Source organism: Nuphar pumila, chromosome 7 (assembly GCF_984573655.1).
Source record: "Nuphar pumila chromosome 7, dmNupPumi1.hap1.1, whole genome shotgun sequence".
Lineage (NCBI taxonomy): Eukaryota > Viridiplantae > Streptophyta > Magnoliopsida > Nymphaeales > Nymphaeaceae > Nuphar > Nuphar pumila.
This window is the reverse complement of record NC_143255.1, coordinates 131,405,109-131,427,118: the sequence shown is the minus strand read 5'-3', so window position 1 is coordinate 131,427,118 and position 22,010 is coordinate 131,405,109. Positions and strand designations below refer to the sequence as shown.

At 40.0% G+C, this 22,010-nt stretch overlaps 1 protein-coding gene across 1 annotated transcript in view; it reads left to right on the top strand.

Moving 5' to 3' along the window:
* The window catches only part of LOC149833573 (uncharacterized), a 63,082-nt gene that overhangs the window by 12,540 nt on the left and 28,532 nt on the right, over positions 1–22,010 (top strand). Inside the window, exon 4 of the mRNA XM_090012907.1 lies at positions 13,272–13,316. Coding sequence (XP_089869033.1) covers positions 13,272–13,316 — 45 coding nt within the window. The remainder of the gene's footprint in view (positions 1–13,271; positions 13,317–22,010) is intronic.

Genomic DNA, 22,010 nt, shown 5'->3' with positions numbered 1-22,010 from the left:
GTCCTTTCGCGAATTAATTTTATGAGCTTTGTATAAGTGAACATGTCCTACCGCAATTTATACAATGACTGATTCATAAAAGGTCGAAAGGAAAATACAATAAACAAATCGACACGATGTTTAGGCATAGTAAACTATAAATCGAGTTAACTTTAACGATACATTACAACCACATTCATTTACAAAATATATGAGTGCTGCACATTCTTTGCTTCTCATGCAAATATCCTCAGCTGAACATTCTTTGCTTTCAGAGTGTTGCACATTCTTTGCTTTCAGAGATCCTCCAATGTTATCACTCTTGGCACAAAGTTCATATTCTGGCTAGCAAGAGCTCTAGAGAGGTATATATGCGAATATGCTTGACAAACATCAACTCAGGCACTGTCCCCTTGAAGGAACCGATTCTATGTGCATATTTGTCATAAAGTATATCGAAGGTAGGCAAATATTTTTTTCAACTACGAATTACGGTTTGCGAATAATAGAGGGTCCGACAGTAGGAATAGATCAAATAGATGAACATGAACATCACCCCTTGTCTATCATGCAGAATATTTGTGCTTGCTCCGGTATGGTGACAACGATTGAAGATAATTATGGTCGTTATATTCTGCGTAAGCTTCGATATACTTCACGACAAATACGCCATAGTCGTATATGTCATAAATATATCGATGTATACACAGAAGATAACAACCATAATCATTATCGAAGATTATACCGATCTTTCCTCACGGCGTGAAACAACTACGTTATCAGCATTAAAACCCATCTATCAAGCACAGGTAGAAGGAACATAAAAGAACAAAAAATACAAGGGAGAAGGAGAAGGAGAAGAAGAAGAAGAAGAAGAAGAAGAAGAATGCGCTGCCACAGGAAAAAGGAAGAGATGTTAAATAGATTAGGGTTGTAGACATGGACACCGGGTCGGGTCGGGTAGGGTTTTACATAGAACAGGGTTTTACATAGATCTATATTAGGGTTTTACGCACGTGTACACAAATCAAAACGACGTTTAGACATAGTAAAGTACAAATCGATTTACAACTTGATAACTATTAAAAAATTGTAAATCACTATCACTGTTATATAGAAGAAGTGTTCTATCACGATCTGTACAACAACAAACATTTAGTTAAAGTTGAAAATCGTTATCACTGTTTTATAGAAGTGTTTTATCAAGATCTGTACAGCAGCAGACCTAAATCGAAAATGATTTGTCTTATCACGATTTGCGTTTACCAGCTTTGTCTATGTGAACGATATCCTATCACGATTTGCTTTTATGAGGGTTTTCTAAGTGAACGATATGTCATATCACGATTTACCTAATTACTGATTCATAAAAGGCAGAAAGGAAATAGCTGTAAAAAAATCGACACAGTGTTTATACTTACTAAAGAACAAATCGACACGATGTCTAGGGTTTATGATTTAGGGTGTAGGGTTTATGATTTAGGGTTTAGGTTTTAGGGTTTACGGTTTAGGGTTTAAGGTTCAGGGTTTCGGGTTTAGGGGTTATGGTTTAGGGTTTAGGGTTTAGTAATATATTTAGGGTTTAGGGTTTAAGGTTTAGGGTTTAGTAATATATTAAGGGTTTAAGGTTTAGCGTTTAGGGTTTATGTTGTAGGGATTGGGGTTTAGGGTTTATGATTTAAGGTTTAGGGTTTAGGGTTTTGAGAAAAGGGTTTTGGGTTTCAGGAAAAGGGTTTAGGGTTTAAGTTATAGGGTTTATGGTTTAAGGTTTCAAGTTTAGGGGTTATGGTTTAGTGTTAGTGTTTAGGTTTAGGGTCACGTGAATCGCTATCATAAACAATTATAATTCGCTATTGCATCAAACGTATAAATCGTTCCTGAATTAAACGTACAAATCGCTGCTTCAAACTTACAAATCCATGTATAAATCATAAATCATAAGTCGAGTCGATTTGGCTTTGTTACCAAAATATGTCATTCATTTATAAAAGAAACATTGTTTTACATCCCACTCGTTGTCAAAAATCGATATGCCTTGTGAGGCTTGTATTCCGGTTGACGATTTATGAGATTTACACAATGACGTCTATGTCGGCCACAACGATTTGCCTTTGTATAGAAAATATTGTAATAGTATAACGCAAATCACGGTTGTAGTAATATACTATCGATTTGAGAGATATTGTTTTGTTTGTTAATATCGATTTGTTAGCTATTATGCTGAATTTTCGTATCGATTTGTAATATATTATGCGATATGTATATCGAGTTTTCATTCTCCTCCTTCTTTCTTTGCTTTTCCTTGTCTTCGTCATCCTTCTTCTTCTTCATCTTTAGTTCTTCCTCATCCTTCTTCGTTTGCTTTTCATCTTCAATATCTGATGGATCAGGCTTCGCGATTTGTATTTATGATTTATGAAGTTACCACGATTGCTGTTGTCTAGGGTTTGTGAGGTATAACAATACTTACGTTTATCGTATCGATTTGTAATATGAATAAGCGATTATGATGAATTGTCGTATCGATTTGTAGTATATTATGTGATATGTAGATCGATTTGTGTATTCAAATCGTTGCTCAGTTAGCGATTTCTATTAAAATCGCTTCACATTATTTGAAGTATGAATCGTTGTAAATAGATATTATGTATTTGCTAGTGTCAATTATTACGATATTTGTCGTATGAATCGCGTCAAAACATGCTAATACTATAAATCGTTACTTCTATTGGCATGGTAAATAATAACTCAAAGATTATTACAAATAACTGAATCACCTTTCCTTTGGCAGGGTCAACCCATTCTTTGTAAAGATCTTTAATCATTTTTCTTTGATGACTATGTACAATCATCAATTGAAACAATATTGAATGTAACAAACATCTGAGAAACTGTATCGATTTGAATAATGTAGTGGGCTGCCATTACGAATGAGCTCGTTTGCTTGCAAAGGATATGTGGGATCTAACCCTTGATACAGAGTTGTCAAAACTTCTGCAGAAGAACATGGAGCTATCATCTGCAGAGTATACTTTTGCATCTGCTCTTGTTGATTTAATATCTGATAGATCCTCAGCTGCACGACAAAGGGTGGTTCGACAATAGACGACAATAAAAGGTGGTCCGACAACAGACGACGGTAAAAAGTGCTCCGGCAACAGACGACGACAAAGGGTGCTCCTCCGGAGGTGTAAGGATAATCCAAAATAGAGAGGGCGACATATTTCGAGGTTGAGACTCTTCAAGCAAAGGTGTTTGCTGCTTAGGGCGAAAACAAAAGGTTATCCTCCATTTTCTGGCTGGAGGACATTTTGGTACATTACTAGAAACGTCATTTCATGGCGCTAATGGCGGGAAAGGATACTTAAGTCTTTGCAAACGCACTGGACTTCGATGCTAAGTGATGCAAACACACACGGGGAAACGAGCCCCACGTGCTTACATACATGGCGCTCATTCAGACCCGAGAACACACACCTGCGTGTTCCAGGGGGGAACATATAACCTCCTTCGTAAGACTATTAAAGTGTCTATTTGTTATCTTCTACTTGTTTTGTCATGGTAGAATAGACACGGCCTACCACTTCTCCTTGTGGTTACTGCTGAGGTTGTTCTTGTTGTTGTTGCTGACCTTCATCTGCTGTTCGTTTCTGCCAATCTGCTGCCTTGCGACAAATTCGCGCAAAATGCTCTATCTTTTCGCAATATAGACAACCTTCATTGTCTCGGGGGTATGGCTGTGTACGATGAACATAGTTGCACCTCAGGCACATTTGGTTTGACGGTTGTTTTGACTTGTTTCCTCTACCTTTTTTTTTGTTTTTTGAATGGGGGTCTCTGCATTTTATCATTAGCAGGTCGTCGTTTGTTGCTCTCACTATTTTCAACAGACTCTTTGTCCTGAATAACCAACTTGTTCCCATTTTTAAGGCCTTGCGCGACCAACTGTCTCCTGTCGTGACTTTGTTTAAGGTGACATTCTTCTACAGAATGTCCCACCTTTCTACAACAGATACAATCATCGGGGTCTTGGGAGCACATTTGACCCAAGAGAGCTTGATGGCTATCACATCGTCCTAGGTTGGTGCTTTCGCAAGCCAACCCATCCACCCAGTATTATCAAAAACGCGCCTTGAGGCGCAAAAGGCGCGCCTCGCCTTGAGGCACGACCCTATGTGCCTCAAGGCGCAATTTTTTTTTACTTTCCAACAAGATTTCTGAGACATAACCAACAAAGTTTTTGTAGGTTAATCTCATATATTTTCCAGTTATTTCAGTTATGTAATAAGTTTCTTAGTATATTACTATATTTTAACTTTTGTTGGTTAATCTTGTATATATTTCAGTTATTTCAGTCATGTAATTAGTTTCTTAATATATTTTAACTTTTGTTGGTTAATCTCATATATTTTCAGCTATGTAATAAGTTTTTTAGTTATTTTTATATGTTAATCTCATATTTTTTAGAATAATCTCATATATTTTAACTTTTGTAGGTTAATCTCATACATTTTTCAGTTTTTTCAGTTATGTAATCCGTTTCTTAGTATATTTGAACTTTTGTTGGTTAATCTCATATATTTTCCAGTTATGTAATCAGTTTTTAGTTACTTTTATATGTTAATCTCACATTTTTTAGAATAATCTCATATATTTTAACTTTTGTAGGTTAATCTCATATATTTTCCAGTTATTTTAGTTATGTAATCAGTTTCTTAGTATATTTTAACTTTTGTTGGTTAATCTCATATAATTTCCAGTTATGCAATTAGTTTTTAGTTACTTTTATATGTTAATCTCACATGTTTTAAAATAATCTCATATATTTTAACTTTTGTAGGTTAATCTTATATATTTTCCAGTTATTTCAGTTATCTAATCAGTTTCTTAGTATATTTTAACTTTTGTTGGTTAATCTCATATATTTTCCAATTATGTAATCAGTTTTTAGTTACTTTTATATGTTAATCTCACATGTTTTAGAATAATCTCATATATTTTAACTTTTGTTGGTTAATCTTATATATTTTCCAGTTATTTCAGTTATGTAATCAGTTTCTTAGTATATTTTAACTTTTTTTGGTTAATCGCATATGTTTTCCAATTATGTAATCAGTTTTTTAGTTTCTTTTATATGTTAATCTCATATTTTTTAACTTTTGTTGGTTAATCTTATATATTTTTCAGTTATGTAATCGGTTTCTTAGTATATTTTATCTTTTGTTGGTTAATCTCGTATATTTTCCAGTTATGTAATCATTTTTTAGTTGCTTTTATATGTTAATCTCATATTTTTTAGAATAATCTCATATATTTTAACTTTTGTAGGTTAATCTCATATATTTTTGAGTTATTTCAGTTATGTAATCAGTTTCTTAGTATATTTTAACTTTTTTTGGTTAATCTCATATATTTTTCAGTTATATAATCAGTTTTTAGTTACTTTTATATGCTAATCTCATATTTTTTAGTACTTATTTGAGATTTTCTATTTCTTATTGGTTGTTATTTCATCAATAAAACATTTCTTTATTTCTTTGTATTTTTATATATATTTTTATAATTTTTTTAAAGTTTTCAATTAAGTGGTGGGCACTGAAAGGAGCTAAACAAGAAATGTTTGTAGAACAGGTAGTTAAGGAAGCTGATTGGTGTCTCGAGGAGGATTCAGAATCAATGTGGAATAAGATAGCGGGTGGCATGAGAAAAGTGGCTAAGGAGGTATTGGGTGAGTCTAAAGGCGGTGCACCACTAGGTAAGGATACATCATGGTGGAACGAGGATGTCAAATTAGCTATTAAGGTTAAAAGAGAGTGTTATAGAAATCTAAGTAAGAGTCGTGATAATGAGAATTTGGAGAAGTATATGATAGCAAAGAAGAAAGCTGAAAAAGTTGTTCGAAACGCGAGGGCTAAGGTATATAAGGAGGTTTATGACAAGTTGGATACCAAAGAAGGCGAGAAGGATATTTATAGGCTTGCAAAGATGAGAGATAGAAAATCGAAGGATTTGGGTATGGTTAGATGTATCAAAGATGAAACGAAAAGGGTTTTAGTCAAAGATGAGGAGATTAAGGAGAGATGGAAAGATTATTTTGATAAGCTATTTAATGATAGTCATGCTCAAGATCTTGGAGACTTCTTCATTCCTTTTCACGAGATAAATCGTGACTTCATGCGCAAGATTCAAAAGAGAGAAATTGCAGAGGCTTTGAAGAAAATGAAATCAAGAAGGGCAGTTGGCCCATATGGTATATCTATCGAGGCTTGGAAATGCTTGGGAGAGAAAGGTTTAGAATGATTGACAAATCTTTTTAACTTGATTTGTCGAACAAATAAGATGCCTAATGAATGGAGGAAAAGTACTTTGGTGCCTCTATATAAGAATAAGGGTGATATACAAGATTGCACAAATTATCGTGGTATAAAACTCATGAGTCATACTATGAAACTTTGGGAGAGGGTGATTGAGTCTAGGTTGAGGAAGATTGTAATGATATCGGAGAATCAATTTGGTTTTATGCCTGGAAGATCAACTATGGAAGCTATACATCTTCTTAGACAACTTATTGAAAGATATAGAGAGAGGAACAAAGATTTGCATATGGTTTTTATTGATTTAGAGAAGGCATACGATAGAGTACCTAGGGACGTTCTCTGGTGGACAATGATGAAGAAAGGTGTTTCTCTCAAGTACATTAGTATAATTAAAGATATATATGAAGGAGTAGTAACCAATGTCCGCACTTGTGGAGGGGTGACAACCAATTTTCCGATAACGGTTGGGTTACATCAAGGATCTGCTTTTAGCCCTTTCCTATTTGCGATAGTGATGGATGAGCTTACGAGATCAATTCAAGAAAATGTACCGTGGTGTATGTTGTTTGCTGATGATATTGTTTTGATTGATGAGTCTAGAGCTGGGGTTAATGCTAAGTCAGAATTATGGAGACAGACATTGGAAGCTAGAGGTTTTAAGTTGAGTAAGAGTAAGACTTAATATATGGAATGTCAGTTTAGTAAGCAACGAAGTAGTGATGAGAGTGTAGTGAAGCTTGGTGAGCAAGAAATACCGGTGAATAATTATTTCAAATATTTGGGATCCATCATTCAAAAGTATGGAGAAATTGATGGAGATGTAAATCATAGGATAAAGGTTGGGTGGATGAAATGGAAAAGTGCAACTGGAGTGCTGTGCGATCGTAGAATGCCATTGCGGTTGAAGGGAAAGTTTTATAGGACGACTATTAGACCCGCTTTACTATATGGTACGGAATGTTGGGCTGCCAAGAGACATCATATTCCAAAAATGAGTGTAGCTGAGTTGCGGATGCTTAGATGGATGTGTGGAAATACAATAAAAGATAAGATTCGGAACGAGGAGATACGTAAGATGGTAGGTGTTGCACCCATTGAAAATAAGATGCGAGAGAATCGTTTACGGTGGTTTGGACATATTCGTTGAAGGCCTAATGATGCTCCAGTTAGAAGGTTGGAGAAATGGGAAAATATATTAGTTAAAAGAGGTCAGGGTAGGCCTAGGAAGACTTGGATGGAGTTGATAGGAAAGGATATGAATGCTTTGAACCTCACCGAGGACATGGCATTGGATAAAAATGATTGGAGGAAAAGGATTCATGTGGAAGACCCAAAATGAATTTCTTTTTTTGGTTCATATCGCTGACCCCAATTGTTTGGGATGAAGGCGTAGTTGTTGTTGTTGTAAAGTTTTCAATTTTTTTTTGAGGCTTACGCTTTATGCCTCGAGGCTTACACCTCGCCTTAGTTTTTGGTGGAGCGCCTCGCTACGCCTCAACGCTTTTCACAACACTGCATCCACCTATTGATCTAGGTTCTGGACCATTGATTGGAGTTGTTGAATTGCTCCCATCAATGCATCTATTGACTTGATCATATCATTGTATGACATCTAAACCGAAATATATTTCTTTAATCAGAAAAGATACGAAACAATTTAATCAATAATACTTATAGTGCGATACGGATGCTGGATGATCAAGAATCACTATTTTTTCTGTCGCTCTAATACCATGCTGTAATGCTGCCAAAATTTTGGACTTGTGACTTTTTACGAAAAGTTTTGAAAGCCTTGTAATAGATCATTTATCGAAGTTTTAAATAGTAATTCAACGAAAAATGGTGTTTTTGAAATAACAAGTTAACGGACCTTGGGTGCTTTACTTGCGAAACCTTTCCTTTACACAACAAATTTGAAATTTCGTATATTCAAAACCAAATAGATTAAAACATGCAGTCTTAATAATTTAGAGTTTATACAAAAGAGGAATTTTCAAGGAAAACCCTTATTCAAAATTACAGAAATGTCCTCGGGAGTTAAACATTAGGAAAAAAGTCTCATCTTGATACCATCGCGTCATCGTTTGTCGCACCGACCTAATCATCACCTTTACCCATAAGACGGGTCAGTTTCATGAAAAACTTGTAGGTGCACAAGTATGACAATATGAAACAATTCTAGCATATGCATTTAATTCATACATGATACGCAATTCAACAAGTTACGTGAACAAATCTAGCATTTGCATTTAATTCATACATGATATGCAATTTAACAAGTAATGTAAACATAATAACTTTGTTTTGATATTAACTATCCTGCGGGTACGCACAAGAGCGAAACGTAGAAACAACTGAGACTGTCTGGGGGTTTGTTATGCTATGTATTTTTAATACCCCAAACAGCTAGCTAAGTCCGTTCCTAAGGGGATAGTCGGTGCCTCGGTGACTGAGAGAGGATTCCCCAAAGGCCACTCGTTCAAGGGATGCATTCAACTTCTGCAGAAGTTCCATGAGATCTACCATCCTCTCCCCTAACTCCGATGACTGGAGATGTCGAGTCATTTGCCCGAGGGGTGGTTGTTAACAACCTGTCCATCAGAGTTTTTGTATCATCCCATCCTCTCCCTTGATGGAAACAACTGATGAATAGGTATGTCAGGTTCTATTTTAACTGACAACTCATTCTACATACTCTCGTCTTTCAAACCAACTCGAGCATCTTACCTGTGAAGGCGATGATCACCATTTATGTGATTTCAACAATATGTACTTTTCACACTTCGAGGTTACCATAAACCTCTCATCCAATCATCGTAGTACTAATATGCCGTGCATGTCTGATAGTACCACTACAGTGAGAGGGGTATAGGTTTCTCAGAAAGAAACCCCAGTTCAATTGTTTCGTGGAAGAAACAGTATAACCATTCTAGTTTAGTTTGACATGAATTGGTCTTTTAAAATACTTTTATATCATTGTGCACTTTACACGATACAAGATCGTCACGAATCTATCATCCATCCAATCATCGTAGTACTAACATATCGTGTATGTCTGATAATACCGCTACGATGAGAGGGGTATAGGTTTCTCAGAAAGAAACCCCAGCCAAACACATTCTCATATTCCCATCCGGAGATATCCGGGTGATGTCGGGTATTAAACCGAAGTTAAAACATTTTCTCCTATCATGCCGCTTTGGAAAAAACTTAGCTGCAATTAGGCAAACCCCAAGTCTTCAAATCTTGCTTTTCAAAACAATGTATTTTTGGAATGTTGGATTCTCGCAAGAAAACCTTTTTCTTTAACGTTTTTGTAGTCATGCGTAAACCATGTCTTTTGTAAAAGCGCAAGTTCGATACAGGGTAGGATAGAATACACACTTGCATGTCTTACACGGTTGCATCAATATATATATATATATATATTACATAATGCAGGCGTATGCACATTTCAGCGCGACGACAAAGTATAAAGCAAGGCTTGATATGCGAAATCACATATCGTGCTAAATAAATGTGTAAGCAGTGCACGAAGTACGAAACCATACTTCGACTAAATAAATGCGTAAGCAGTGCATGATGTACGAAACCGTACATCAATTAAATAAATGCGTAAGCAGTGCACGAGGTACGAAACCATACCTTGGCTAAATAAATGCATAAGCAGTAGCTTGTGTACGTGATAGCGCGGTGGCAAAGTAAATGACATAAAGTAATGCTCGATATGTGAAACCACATATCGAGCTAAATAAATGCGTAAGCAGAAGCCTGTGCACGTAAAAGCACAACGACAAAGTAAATGGCATAAAGTAGTGCTCGATATGTGAAACCATATATTGAGCTAAATAAACGCGTAAGCAGAAACCTGTGCACGTAAAAAGCACGACAACAAAGTAAATAACATAAAGGAAAAAGGGAAAAGATCGCAAAACTGCGTTATATATATAATTGTAAGTTTTAAGATTTGTTCGTCCATTGTCCTTTGTGCAACTTTTTCCTACCTCAGAGATTTTCGGATTCGTTGACGATTCTCCTACCTTGCTGCGTGTGCCGAGTCCGTTGCGTCGATGGGGTGCGCTAAAGGGTTTGTGGTACTGCACAAAATGATGCAATAACTCAAAATAGTAACCTAGTAATGCTTGTATTGTAAGGGTCGTCCTGACCCTGTTCGGGCCGATCTGACCGAGCCGTGCTCATGCAGAGAGTGGACCGAGCTAGGCTCGGTGCTGGCCGAGCTCGGTTGCATCCCCAAAACAAGAAAGAACAAAAAAAAGGGAGGGGGTAGGCTCGACAGTCATGTCGAGACTGAACCCGCCCCTCCCCGACCCAGGTGGAACCGAGCCTAGGCTCGGTCCTGCAGGGCCCCTGCCTGCGCAAGCCACAGAGGGAAGGTAGGAGGGTCGCCCCTTCTGCCTGCGCAAACATAGAGGGGGCAAGATCCCCCTCCCCTCTGTCCGAGTAATGAAAGAGGGAGGGCAAGAGCCGCGCCCCTGACTGCTAGCCGAAAAAGAGGGGAAAGGTAGGGGCTGCGCCCCTGTCCGCCGGCCAGAAACCCAAAAAGGCAGGGGGCGGCACCCCTGCCCTCAGGCTGGTCAGAAAGAGGGGAAAGGTAGGGGGCGTCGCCCCCCCTGCCAGTCGGTCGAAAAAACAGGTGACGACAGGAGGGCAATGCCTCCTGTCGACCGACTCGAGCGAGAGGGAAAGCGAGAGAGAGAGAAAGAGAGAGAGGGCAGGAGGGGCGTTGCCCTCCTGCCTGAGGTTAACAGAGAGACGAGAGGGCAATGCCCTCTTGCAGTGTTAAAAAGAAAGAGGGCAGGAGGGCAACAGGGAGGCGAGAAAAGAAGGCAGGAGGGGCGGCGCCCCTCCTATGCCGTGGTTTACAGGGGAATAAAGAGAGAGCGGGAGGGTTGGCGCCCTCCTGTTGGCGTCAATCCGAGAGAAGGGAAGAGGGGGGAAAAGCAAGGAGGCGTACCTGGGAGTTCAGGTTCCGCCGACGTTGAGCAGGGCCTCCGGCAAAGGGGGCTCAGGTCGTGCCCTACGCAAAGAGGGTCTTTCTGTTTTTCAGAAGAGGGGAAAACAGGATGAGGGGTTGGGGGTTGCGTAGAGGAGAAGTCAGGCGAGGGGGAGAGGGATGGGAGTCGGGGGTTGCGGTGAGTCGGGGGAGAGGGAAGGATCAATCGGGGCAGGCTGCGTTTCTTTTTGTAAAAGAAAACCCTCCTGCGGGGTTTTTTTAAATAGGATACGGTGGGGGGGCTCGTGGACTCAGATCCGGTCAAACTTGGATCCAAAACCATTTTTTTTTCTTTGATAAAAACACGGGTCTTACACTTTATTTATTTCTATTTTTATTTCATTCATTAAATTGGTTAATGAAGTTGGTTATTTTCCCTCGTTGATTCAATGCACTATGTCTTGTGGTTTGGTAGTTATTAAATATGTAAGACCCCGGATCCTTGGGTTTGGTTTCCACAATTGTTAAAAAAAAATTCACTTTTCATGAGGATAAGTTGCAGTTGTTACATGTTTTTTCAAAATTCAAACAAAAATGAATTAGATAATGTCAATCATGATTATCATCATCACCTTCTTCTTCTTCTTTTTTCTTTTTTTTTTCTGCAAGAATTCTCCCCCAAATCACTCTCAAGCTCTTTAGGAACGAGCATGAACTGGTCCCAAGGGGCCTTATATGTTAATTTTTTTTTGAAATAAGTGCAACTTAAACTACACTTATTATGCATCATAAGATACACCTGATACATGTATGGTACATGCCAGTATCCAGACACAAGTGTGTTTCATATCGAGACAGACACCTAATAAATTAGATAGATATTGTATGATATGCTATGGTACTTACAACAATGGCTCAAACAAAAAATGGATAGAAAAGGATCTTCACTTTATAACACTACCTCTTGAATTGTGATTGAAAAACATCTGTCGTTCCCAACTTGCTCATAAATGTAGCATAATTTGCATTCCCTAATGCATTTGTAATCATATCCACTATTTGATCTTGTGTATGAACTTACATCACTTTGATTATCTTCTCAATTTTCTCTCGAATGAGGTGACAATCAATATCAATATGTTTGGTGCATTCATGTAGCACCGTGTCACTGGAAATGTAGGTGGCTGACTTGTTATCACATAGAAGAGTTATGGGGGAGTTCCTCAAATCTCAATTTGTGCAGAATACGCATAAGCCAAAGCCCCTCACAAGCCCCCAAGTGGCATACTTGCCCCTCACAAGCCCCCAAGTGACATACTTTAATGAGTTTGGTTCTTGTTGTTGCTATCGTGTGAGGTTAGAGGTTGTCCTAGGTTCCAAACTTTATCACCCTTGTGCCCATTGTTAATACTATTTCATTAATGCAGTTTCTTGTACTTATTTTTTATAAAAACTATGCTATTCTTCTATTGCTATGTTACACGGACTCTTCTAACAGGGCACCGCACCCGCACCCAGGCAGGTGCGACACTTGGACACAACTTCCTTTGTGTTAGGTGAAGTCAACCACACTGAGGTTCATTTCTATCCAAAAGCAGATTCAGTTAACCCTAATGAAGTCCATTTTTATTTATATTATATATATAAATACATAAATGCATACAAATAAACGTAGTATTAACTTAAAACTGTTAATATATATATATATATATATATATATATATATATATATATATATATATATATATATATATATATATATATATATATATATATATACACACTCCCCGCACCCCCGCGCCCAAGTTTTTTTAAAGTGCCGCATCCGCACCCACATCCACACCCACACCTATGTGACATAGTTCTATTGTTATTACAAGAATGTTTTGATATGCTACTCTTCTGTTGTTGTTTCAAGAATATTTGGATTATGTAACTCATATTAGTTCATAATGCAAAACATGTGCATCTCTCTCTTTCTCTCCTGAGCTAAATTGAAGTTGATTTTCATCATTTTGCAGTGCTTTGGATGGAATTGTTAAATTATGGCAAGTTCAATCTAAGGGGTACAACATCTGACTTTCATATTTTGCTAAATCATTTTCTTTAATCAACAAATCTTGATTGTGCCATGCAGTTATACATTTTCACTGAACTGTGAAAAGGGTGGCCACCGGGCTGGATACCCAGCTCGTTATGGGCCGTGCCCAGGCAGCAAAATGCAGCCTAGGCTCAATTAAGTAATCGAGCTCGAAATGGGTCGGGCCCATGTGTAAAATACATTGGGCCCGACTGACACGACTTGTTAACTGGGTCAGGCCTAAAGGGCCCGAGCCCAATCATAATTGGGTCGGGCCGGCTCGGGCCCTAATCAGGCGGGGTCGGCTTGATGGCCACCTTTAGACACAGGTGGTTAAAAAATTAGTGAATTTCAACATAATTAGTGTGTCCATTATGTTGGCAAATCATTGTATCAAATTTTCTTATAACTTTAATAATGTTTCAGATGCTTTTATCTTGTGCTATTGTGTCATTTGCTGAAATCCAAGTGCGTTATGATCACTGGATTCAGTAGGAATTTAGTGGATCACCACTTTGACGCTTGAATCCTCCGCTCTAGTTTATTAGGGGGAGTTTGTTGCAACCTCAGTCAAAGAACGCTGCTTTCCCTTGAAAGGGATGCCCAGGATGGAAAGTGCTTTCCCATGGGGGAGATCTGGAAGTGTGAACTCATTCTGGTAGGATTTTTTTTTTTGCATTTATTATGTGGGCCCCACCACATATTTTCCATGGAGATTTGTTTCATCTCTGATGCAGGGAGGGCACGATGAAGCCTTCATGGTATTTTGAATCTGATGTGGCTGCTCATTGCTGTCACGTGAGAATCCCCAAACAGCCACGTTAAGGGACTGTCACTGGGCAGACCTACCAACTGATGCCGTGTGGAAGGGCGGCTGCAATGCTCCTGTTTGCTGAGATGGCTGGCACGTTGCTCACGAACGTACAATGTGCAGTGATAAGAGGAAAACAGCCACCCGAAACGTGGTGCTGTATTGTTTCTTTTTTTATTTTATTTTTCAATGGAACTTCCACTAAACAACGATGAATAATTGGAAATGCAAGAACTGGCAGGGCGTGAAAAGCAACAACGAAAGCAACAGAAAAAAAGGAATAATCAAAGGCAAAAGTATGCTGGAAAAGGAACAAAAGAGAAAACAACGAAAGGCAAAGCTGCTGCGAATTTTCTCTCTCCCTTCTGCCCATGCAACCCTAGAGGGGTTTTTAAAGGCTTTGACTGGATCCGGGTATCGGGTCCGGCCCCGGACCCGATACCCCTCTGGTGTGCTGCTGGATCTGGGGCTGTCCGTCCCGTACCCTCTGTGCTCGTCTGGAATTGGTACGCAGCGAGACCTCTTCCCCATGTCTGGGAACCAATATCTGGGTTGGATCCGCTGCCTGGGTCCGATCCCCTGAGTGTAAATCTGGGCCCCTGCTTGGATCACGCTGTATGGACCCGGGTTCATCTTGCTCTGCATCATTCTCCCCTAGTTGGGAAGAAATCGACTTTGACGACTTGTTCTCACAGTAAGCATTTAGATCATACACATTAAATGTCGGAGAAAGGTGCCAATTTTCGGGCAGCTTAAGGAGGAAAGATTGGTCTACTAGGCCCATGAGCCGGGGAAACCCGGTCTCCTTGGTGGGAAGAAGAACTATCTTATGACCCTCAAAGACAAATGTGTACGTGTTCCTACGGCCATCATGGATGGTCTTATGGTCAAACTGTCAGGGACATCCCAAAAGGATGTGACACACACTCATAGGGGCCACATCACACCACACTTCATCATGGTAATGCTCCCCTATGGAGAATCAAACTAGGCAACACAGGGTGATGGGTACCTCGTTCCCTTTCTTGAACCATGCCATTTTATAGGGTTGGGACAATTTTTTCGTTTTCAAGTTCAAGGTGGACACGATTACTCTTGGACACCATATTCTCACATGCTACAATATCAATGATAACATCACATGCGCGCCCTTCACAGTTGCACCGAGTTTTAACCATTTTGTCGGGGTCGACTCTCGGGATGTGGTCAAAACATGATGGATGGTTAACAAATTTTCAAGGCTGCCATCGAACTCTACGACTTTCATCTCTTCATTTCCTCAACAGGTGACTCACCCTCGTTATCACTATCGGACGCGGACTCAACAATGTCCTCTGCGAGATGGGTGTTCTTACTCATGGTGGGACACTTGGACGCAATATGACCTAACTCTTGACACCTAAAACATCGAACGATGGACTCACTGGGCTTACCTTTGGATCTGGTATGGTACGCGGGTCCAGACTGATCGGGTTTGCTAAGGTAGACTCCAAGGGTGGACTTTGAGTCCTCTTTCCTAGGGGAGATCGCTCCCCTGGTTGGAAAACTCGATTTGGGTTGACTGGACTGATAACTACGGGATGTCCTATGTTCCTGCTTCCTTTTCAGTTTCTCCTCCATATTCATGGCATAACTACTTGCCTGATCCAATGACTCAACTGTGATACAACTTAAGTCGTCAGAAATAGCAGGACCCAGAAATATACCTCGTGACCTGCTGGCGGGCGGTCTCCTCGATCTGTACTCGTAGGGAAAGACGATGAAACTCAGCAGTGTAATCCTCCCTAGTATTGGTGCCCTTGACGCAAGGTCAGGTACTTCTTGTAGGCTCTGTCGGCGTGATCTGACGACACAAACTTAGACTGCATCAACCGTTGCATCTCTTCCCAAGTCTGTATGCGCTCTAATCCCTGCTGCTCCCTCGACCTCTGCAGCTCAACCCACTATGTCTGTGCTAGGCCTCTCAATCGAGTAGAGGCTAGAGAGACACGGCGGTGCTCGACGACATCGTGGTAGTCAAAGAAGAACTGGACGACATATGACCAATCGAAGAACTGCTCCACCGAACCGATCTGCGAACTCTGGAAGCTTCAACTTCACCTCATACATGGAGGGGCGCTCTGGTGCTCTCTGCTGTCGGGCCTCCACCATTCTTGCAGGATGCTCGTTTCAGAAGGTGTCATCATCCCATACTGCTTCATCTCCGTGGTCCTGTTCGCCTGACTGCTGGGGTTGATGAATTTCGACCTGTTGTCGTCGCTCTGGTCGCATCGGTCCCTGCTGAATCTGCCTCGGTCTGGCTGGCCCGTGGGCGGGAGCCATCTGTGGCCGACGTTGTAGCACCAGTATGACAGGAGGTCCAAAGTAAGGGGGATGGGGCTTTCGGGTATCGGGCTCTAGGTGGGTAGGAACGGGATGGTACAAGTCTGGGTTATGGGTTGGATTAGGGTAGGGGAAGTGGATTGGGTTTGGTACGGGATTCTGGGTCTGGGTTGGGTCAAAGGCTTGAGCTTGGTAAGGGTACTGGGTTTGGGTAGTGTAGTACTGGGATGAATTACTCGATTGGAACTGGATCGAGTCTAATCCTAAGCTACGCGTCAGACCCAAATATGGATAGGTCGGATCGGGGATCGAGTTGTGGTGGTAAAAAGCCTGGTTTGAATGCGATCCACGATCTAGATAAGTATGGGTCTGGTCTTGACCCGACTCAAATCCAAACTGGAGCTCCGTCCGGGCCCGATAGGGGTTTGGGTCAGTAAAGGGTCCATTTTGAGGTTCAAAATTAATGGGTTGGGTTAGGTTCGGGGCGACCCGCGAACCAAACCCAACTGGGTAAGTCGGGTTAGAGGTTTCGACACTCGGACCCGCTCCCGGGGACCCAAAGGGTGGTCCCCGAAACCCGGGCCCCGGTCTGGTATTCGCGAACTCGGGTCTGTATCCTATCGGGTCCGGACCCGACCATTGATTTGTTGCTTTCTTTCTCCCGTGCACGGAATCATAAAAAACAATCACCTTCCCGGGTCAGGTCGACACCCCTGGATCAGCAGCCCGACCCAGCGTGATGCTAGGACCCTGCTGGCCCGAACCCCTTTGACGTGTAGTCACCGTGTGCGGCTCCATCTGCGACTCGATGACCGCGATCTAATTTTCGACCCCATCGAGTCGTTTCGACATGCTGGCCACGTCTAGGCTGACACGCAGCAGATTTTCGTCCATTTGAGTCATTATTTCCATCATACGCGACATTTGACCATCGCTGTTGGTGTCCTCCTGCTCCCTTCTCTTCGCCGGATCGTTCCTCACGTTTGGTGGCATACTGATGGCAGTGGAGGATGCCCGAGGCTCCGATACCATTTGATGCAGGGAGGGCACGATGAAGCCTTCACGGTATTTTGAATCTGATGTGGCTGCTCTTTGCTGTCACGTGAGAATCTCCACACAGCCATGTTAAGTGACTATCACTGGGCAGACCTACCAACTGATGCCCTGTGGAAGGTCGGCTGCAATGCTCCTGTTTGCTGAGATGGTTGGCATGCTGCTCACGAACGTACGATGTGCAGTGATAAGAGGAAAACAGCCACCCAAAACGTGGTGCTGTATTGTTTCTTTTTTTTATTTTTCAATGGAACTTCCACTAAACAACAATGAATAATTGGAAATGCAAGAACTGACAGGGCGTGAAAAGCAACAACTAAAGCAACAGAAAAAAAAGGAATAATCAAAGGCAAAAAGTCTGCTGGAAAAGGAACAAAAGAGAAAACAACGAAAGACAAAGCTGCTGCAATTTTTCTCTCTTTTCTGCGCACACAACCCTAGAGGGTTTTTTAAAGGCTTTGGCTGGATCTGGGTATCGGGTCCGGCCCCGGACCCGATACCCTCCGGTGTGCTGCTGGATCTGGAGCCGTTCGTCCCGTACCCTCTGTGCTCGTCTGGAATTGGTACGCAGCAAGACCTCTTCCCCATGTCTGGGAACCAATATCTGGGTTGGATCCGCTGCCTGGGTCCGATCCCCAGAGTGTAAATCCGGGCCCCTGCTTGGGTCACGCTGTATGGACCTGGGTTCATTTTGCTCTGCATCAATCTCCCTTAGGAAAGTCGTCTTTCCTATGCAAGAGGGCCTCTTTCGGAAGAAAGGTCATGAAATAATTGGAATGCAAAATGTTGGGCAAGACCTGAAGTTGAGAAAATGCGATGAGGGAAATGTTGTCATGGTATCTCTTTTTATTAGATCTAAAGAAAGCTTGTCTGTTTCAGAAAGCAAAAAAAAAAGGTATAAGGAAGAAGAGCCTTTTGATAAGAAATGCAATAGTTTCAGTTACTATTATTTCAGGCATAGCACATGAGTGGAGTCCTTGATTTTTTGAAAGATATGTTGGTTTTCTCCCTTTATGGCTAATGTGAAGTGGGAAAGGGATGGCTTTTCTGAATGCATCTATACAAAATATATAGGCAAAACAAGCAGTATGAGAATCAAATTTGATGGTTTGTAAAATTGGAAAACTACTTTTTTATTTCATTTCTGCTATCACCTAACAAAATTTCACTAAAGAATGATGTGTTACAGCCATATATTTCATATGTGAGCTATCACATAGTAAATGAAAATTTCTAGCACTTTAATCAACTGGACTTTCTGCCTGAGAAACATGGGAACAACAAATCAGTAGACAAGGTCACAGTTTGATTAGGTCAAGTTTTGTAATGCTGGTAGAATACATCAAGAACTGCTACACTTTGCTACTTATAAAACTGTAAACACTACATAAAAAGTTACTTTGTATTGAAACTGAGATTGTAAGAGAAATAATTCTTGTTGAGCATGTTTTTCAATATAACATTGATAAATTTCTATTGCTTGGTAATTCATGAAACTTGTTAAATGTTTTCCAACTTGCATAAAATTTTTGTTGCTATAATATAGCTGCTAGTAAGAGTTAGCAATTCTAGTGTTACTAAAAGGTTAGGAGTACAACAATTCTAAGGGGTCCCTGTGGCTCTTATTCTCATGATATATGCGACTTGGGTTTAAATTCCTGTAACAGATAAAAAACTATTAAGATCATATAATCTTCACAAATTTTGGTGGCATTTCTTTATATTACCTTGGTTGCAGTTTGAGAATCTTCCCTTTCGCATCTCCAACTCAGCAAGCAATGGCCAAGAGACATACGACCTGGGAAACATCATAGCATGACAAGTATTATTGAATGTTTTACACTCAAATGTCAAAGAGAGAAAAATAAGGCCTGATCTAACATATCTCATGCACATCCAAATACTTTAAAAACAATTGCCAAGTAAATATACTGAGGGGCATTCTTCAACGGATAGAGAATATGAATGACAAAACCAGAGGATTATATTTTGATGTTCTGCTCGTCAGCATCATTAAGGGCTTGTTTGGTGGCTCGTCCGCTGCATGATTTGTGACAGCGCGATCACAAATCACGTGGTGGACATGCCTTCCAAACAAAGCCCTTTGGAATGTTATTTCACCGTTCTGCCCCCCCCCCCCCCCTTGGTATATCGAGAATAAGAATGGGGGAAACATACTTTAATATATATATATATATATATATATATATATATATATATATATATCGACTTCGCACGTTCTCTGCAACAGTATTTTACCGTTCCACCCCCTGTTACGCCGAGATCAGGAACGGGGGAATAGACTTAAAAAAAAAATATCGGGTGGAGGGGGGTCTAACCTTGATCCTGTGTGTGTGTGTGTGTGCAACGGCCGACGACGAAGCCAGTGGCGATCTCTCTTTCTCTCTCTCCCCCTTTTCTTTTTTCTCTTTTTCGTTCCTCTCTCTCTCCCCCTTCATCTTAGGGATTTTTTTCTTTGATTTTTTTATTAGGTTAGCGTCCCTCTCTCTCTCCGCCTCTTCTTCGTTCTTCTTATTGGGACATGATTCAAATACAAATACAGATCCAACACATTCATCCTGGAGCGTTATGATTATTCACATGTGATACAGTCTCGCTAGAACCATACCCAAGATCTATGCCTTATAAAGCCTCGATGACCTTTACACGAACAGGTAGATCGCAGAATGGAATTATATTAGCTAGGTTATGGCTCGTAAGGGCTAGCAAGTGTATTTTGAAGTCTTATAGCTGAAAGCACTAGTAATAGGGCGTGCACTAATCTAGAAGTATTAGATGTAACAGCCCCAAGTCATACCCCTTGAAAATACGGGATTTTTTTTTAAAACCATTGCGGAAATCTTCTCAGAGACCCGGGGCTCTTACAGTTAAACACAACCACCACCACAAGGGATCTTATACTCATCTTTCATACCAAACTAAATCAAACCAAACTTTATTTAATCAAATCTATAGAGTCTGAGACATAAGTAAATAAAAGTAAAGAAAGCAAAAAGAAAGAGCCACGCCGTCCCAAGAATCTGCCATGTAGTTGTGTAGTCCTCTCGTGACTCTTCTCAAAAGCAAGTCCTCCCCACTAGACATCTGAGGCTGCGAAAAACACAAAAAGTAGGGTGTCAGAATCCAAAAAATCTTGCATACGAATTTTTCTAATGAATTAAATAAGTAAAAAGAACACAAATAAGATTCATGCAATATTTTAAAGGGATACAATTATGACAAATTCATAATTCAATTAACTATTCATGCAATAGAGAACAATTATTAAGTATGAGGGAACATTTAATAAATAACAAAGATCACAATTTAAGCAGTAAATGCATTTAACATGCATTAAGGAACAACATTATGCATTCACCAATATATCACAGTTAAGGTAATAAGTAAATATGCATGATTTAATGAATAACAGGAATATGCATGATTTCAGTGCAATGCATGAATATATTATTATTATCTTTTATTATAATTTTTATTTTATATGCATGTTCCTATTAAATGACACAATTTAAGTTCTTTTTTTTAATTACTATTGCCCGCGGATACTCAAAACGGGTAATAATTCTCGAGGTTAAGTAAGGTTTCCAGGGTAACTTAGCACACAAGTTGTATTTTATTACTGGGTTCCAAATTTAGCCCTCGACCGATATAAAAAAACATCACCATCCATCGAAACATTAGAAAACATCTAATGTCGGGACACCAAAGAAAACAACATCAACAAGTGCCACTTCTTGGTATACCAAAACAACAGCTGTGTCTACACATCACCCCCAGGTAAAGTGACAGACTCTTCCTAAAACCGTGGCCAAGAGAAAAACTTTAATAACGGATTCAGGGGCAACAACAATGCACACAGAGTTTTAGTATCCTCACGGTTTCCTCAAAACCGCAATATCCAAGATTCCCACACTAAAGAAGGGACATACATAAATTATACTCTTCTTTACTTTCTTTTATTTTGTTATTAATTCATCTCTTTTATATTTGCAAATAAACATGCATAATTAATAACATAAGCTTGCAAATCAACATGCCAAGCTCTTCACGGTCCACCCGTGGCATCAATAGAACAGTGCAATTAAAATCACAATGTCAAATGAGATCTTTACAATGCATAAACAAGTAAAATAAGGAACATACCGGCTTAAGGCTTCTACAACCTATGATGATCCATCTTGATCATCTATATATTCGTGCGCAAAAATCTTAAGGAACATGCCAATGCATCATTTTCATGTCACATGTCTTTCAATGCATAATCATGAATGCTAATTTAGAGATGTGCATCAAATAATAATATTCATATGCATGAGCATGAGTTCACACACTCACATTAAATGCATGCTTTCATTCATGAATCATTTAAAACTAACGCATGTCAACACTCATGCAATCACATACCGGCAAAAATACATATTGCTTTCGGGATGCACATTCACACATATATTAAACAAGTATGTGCATAGATAA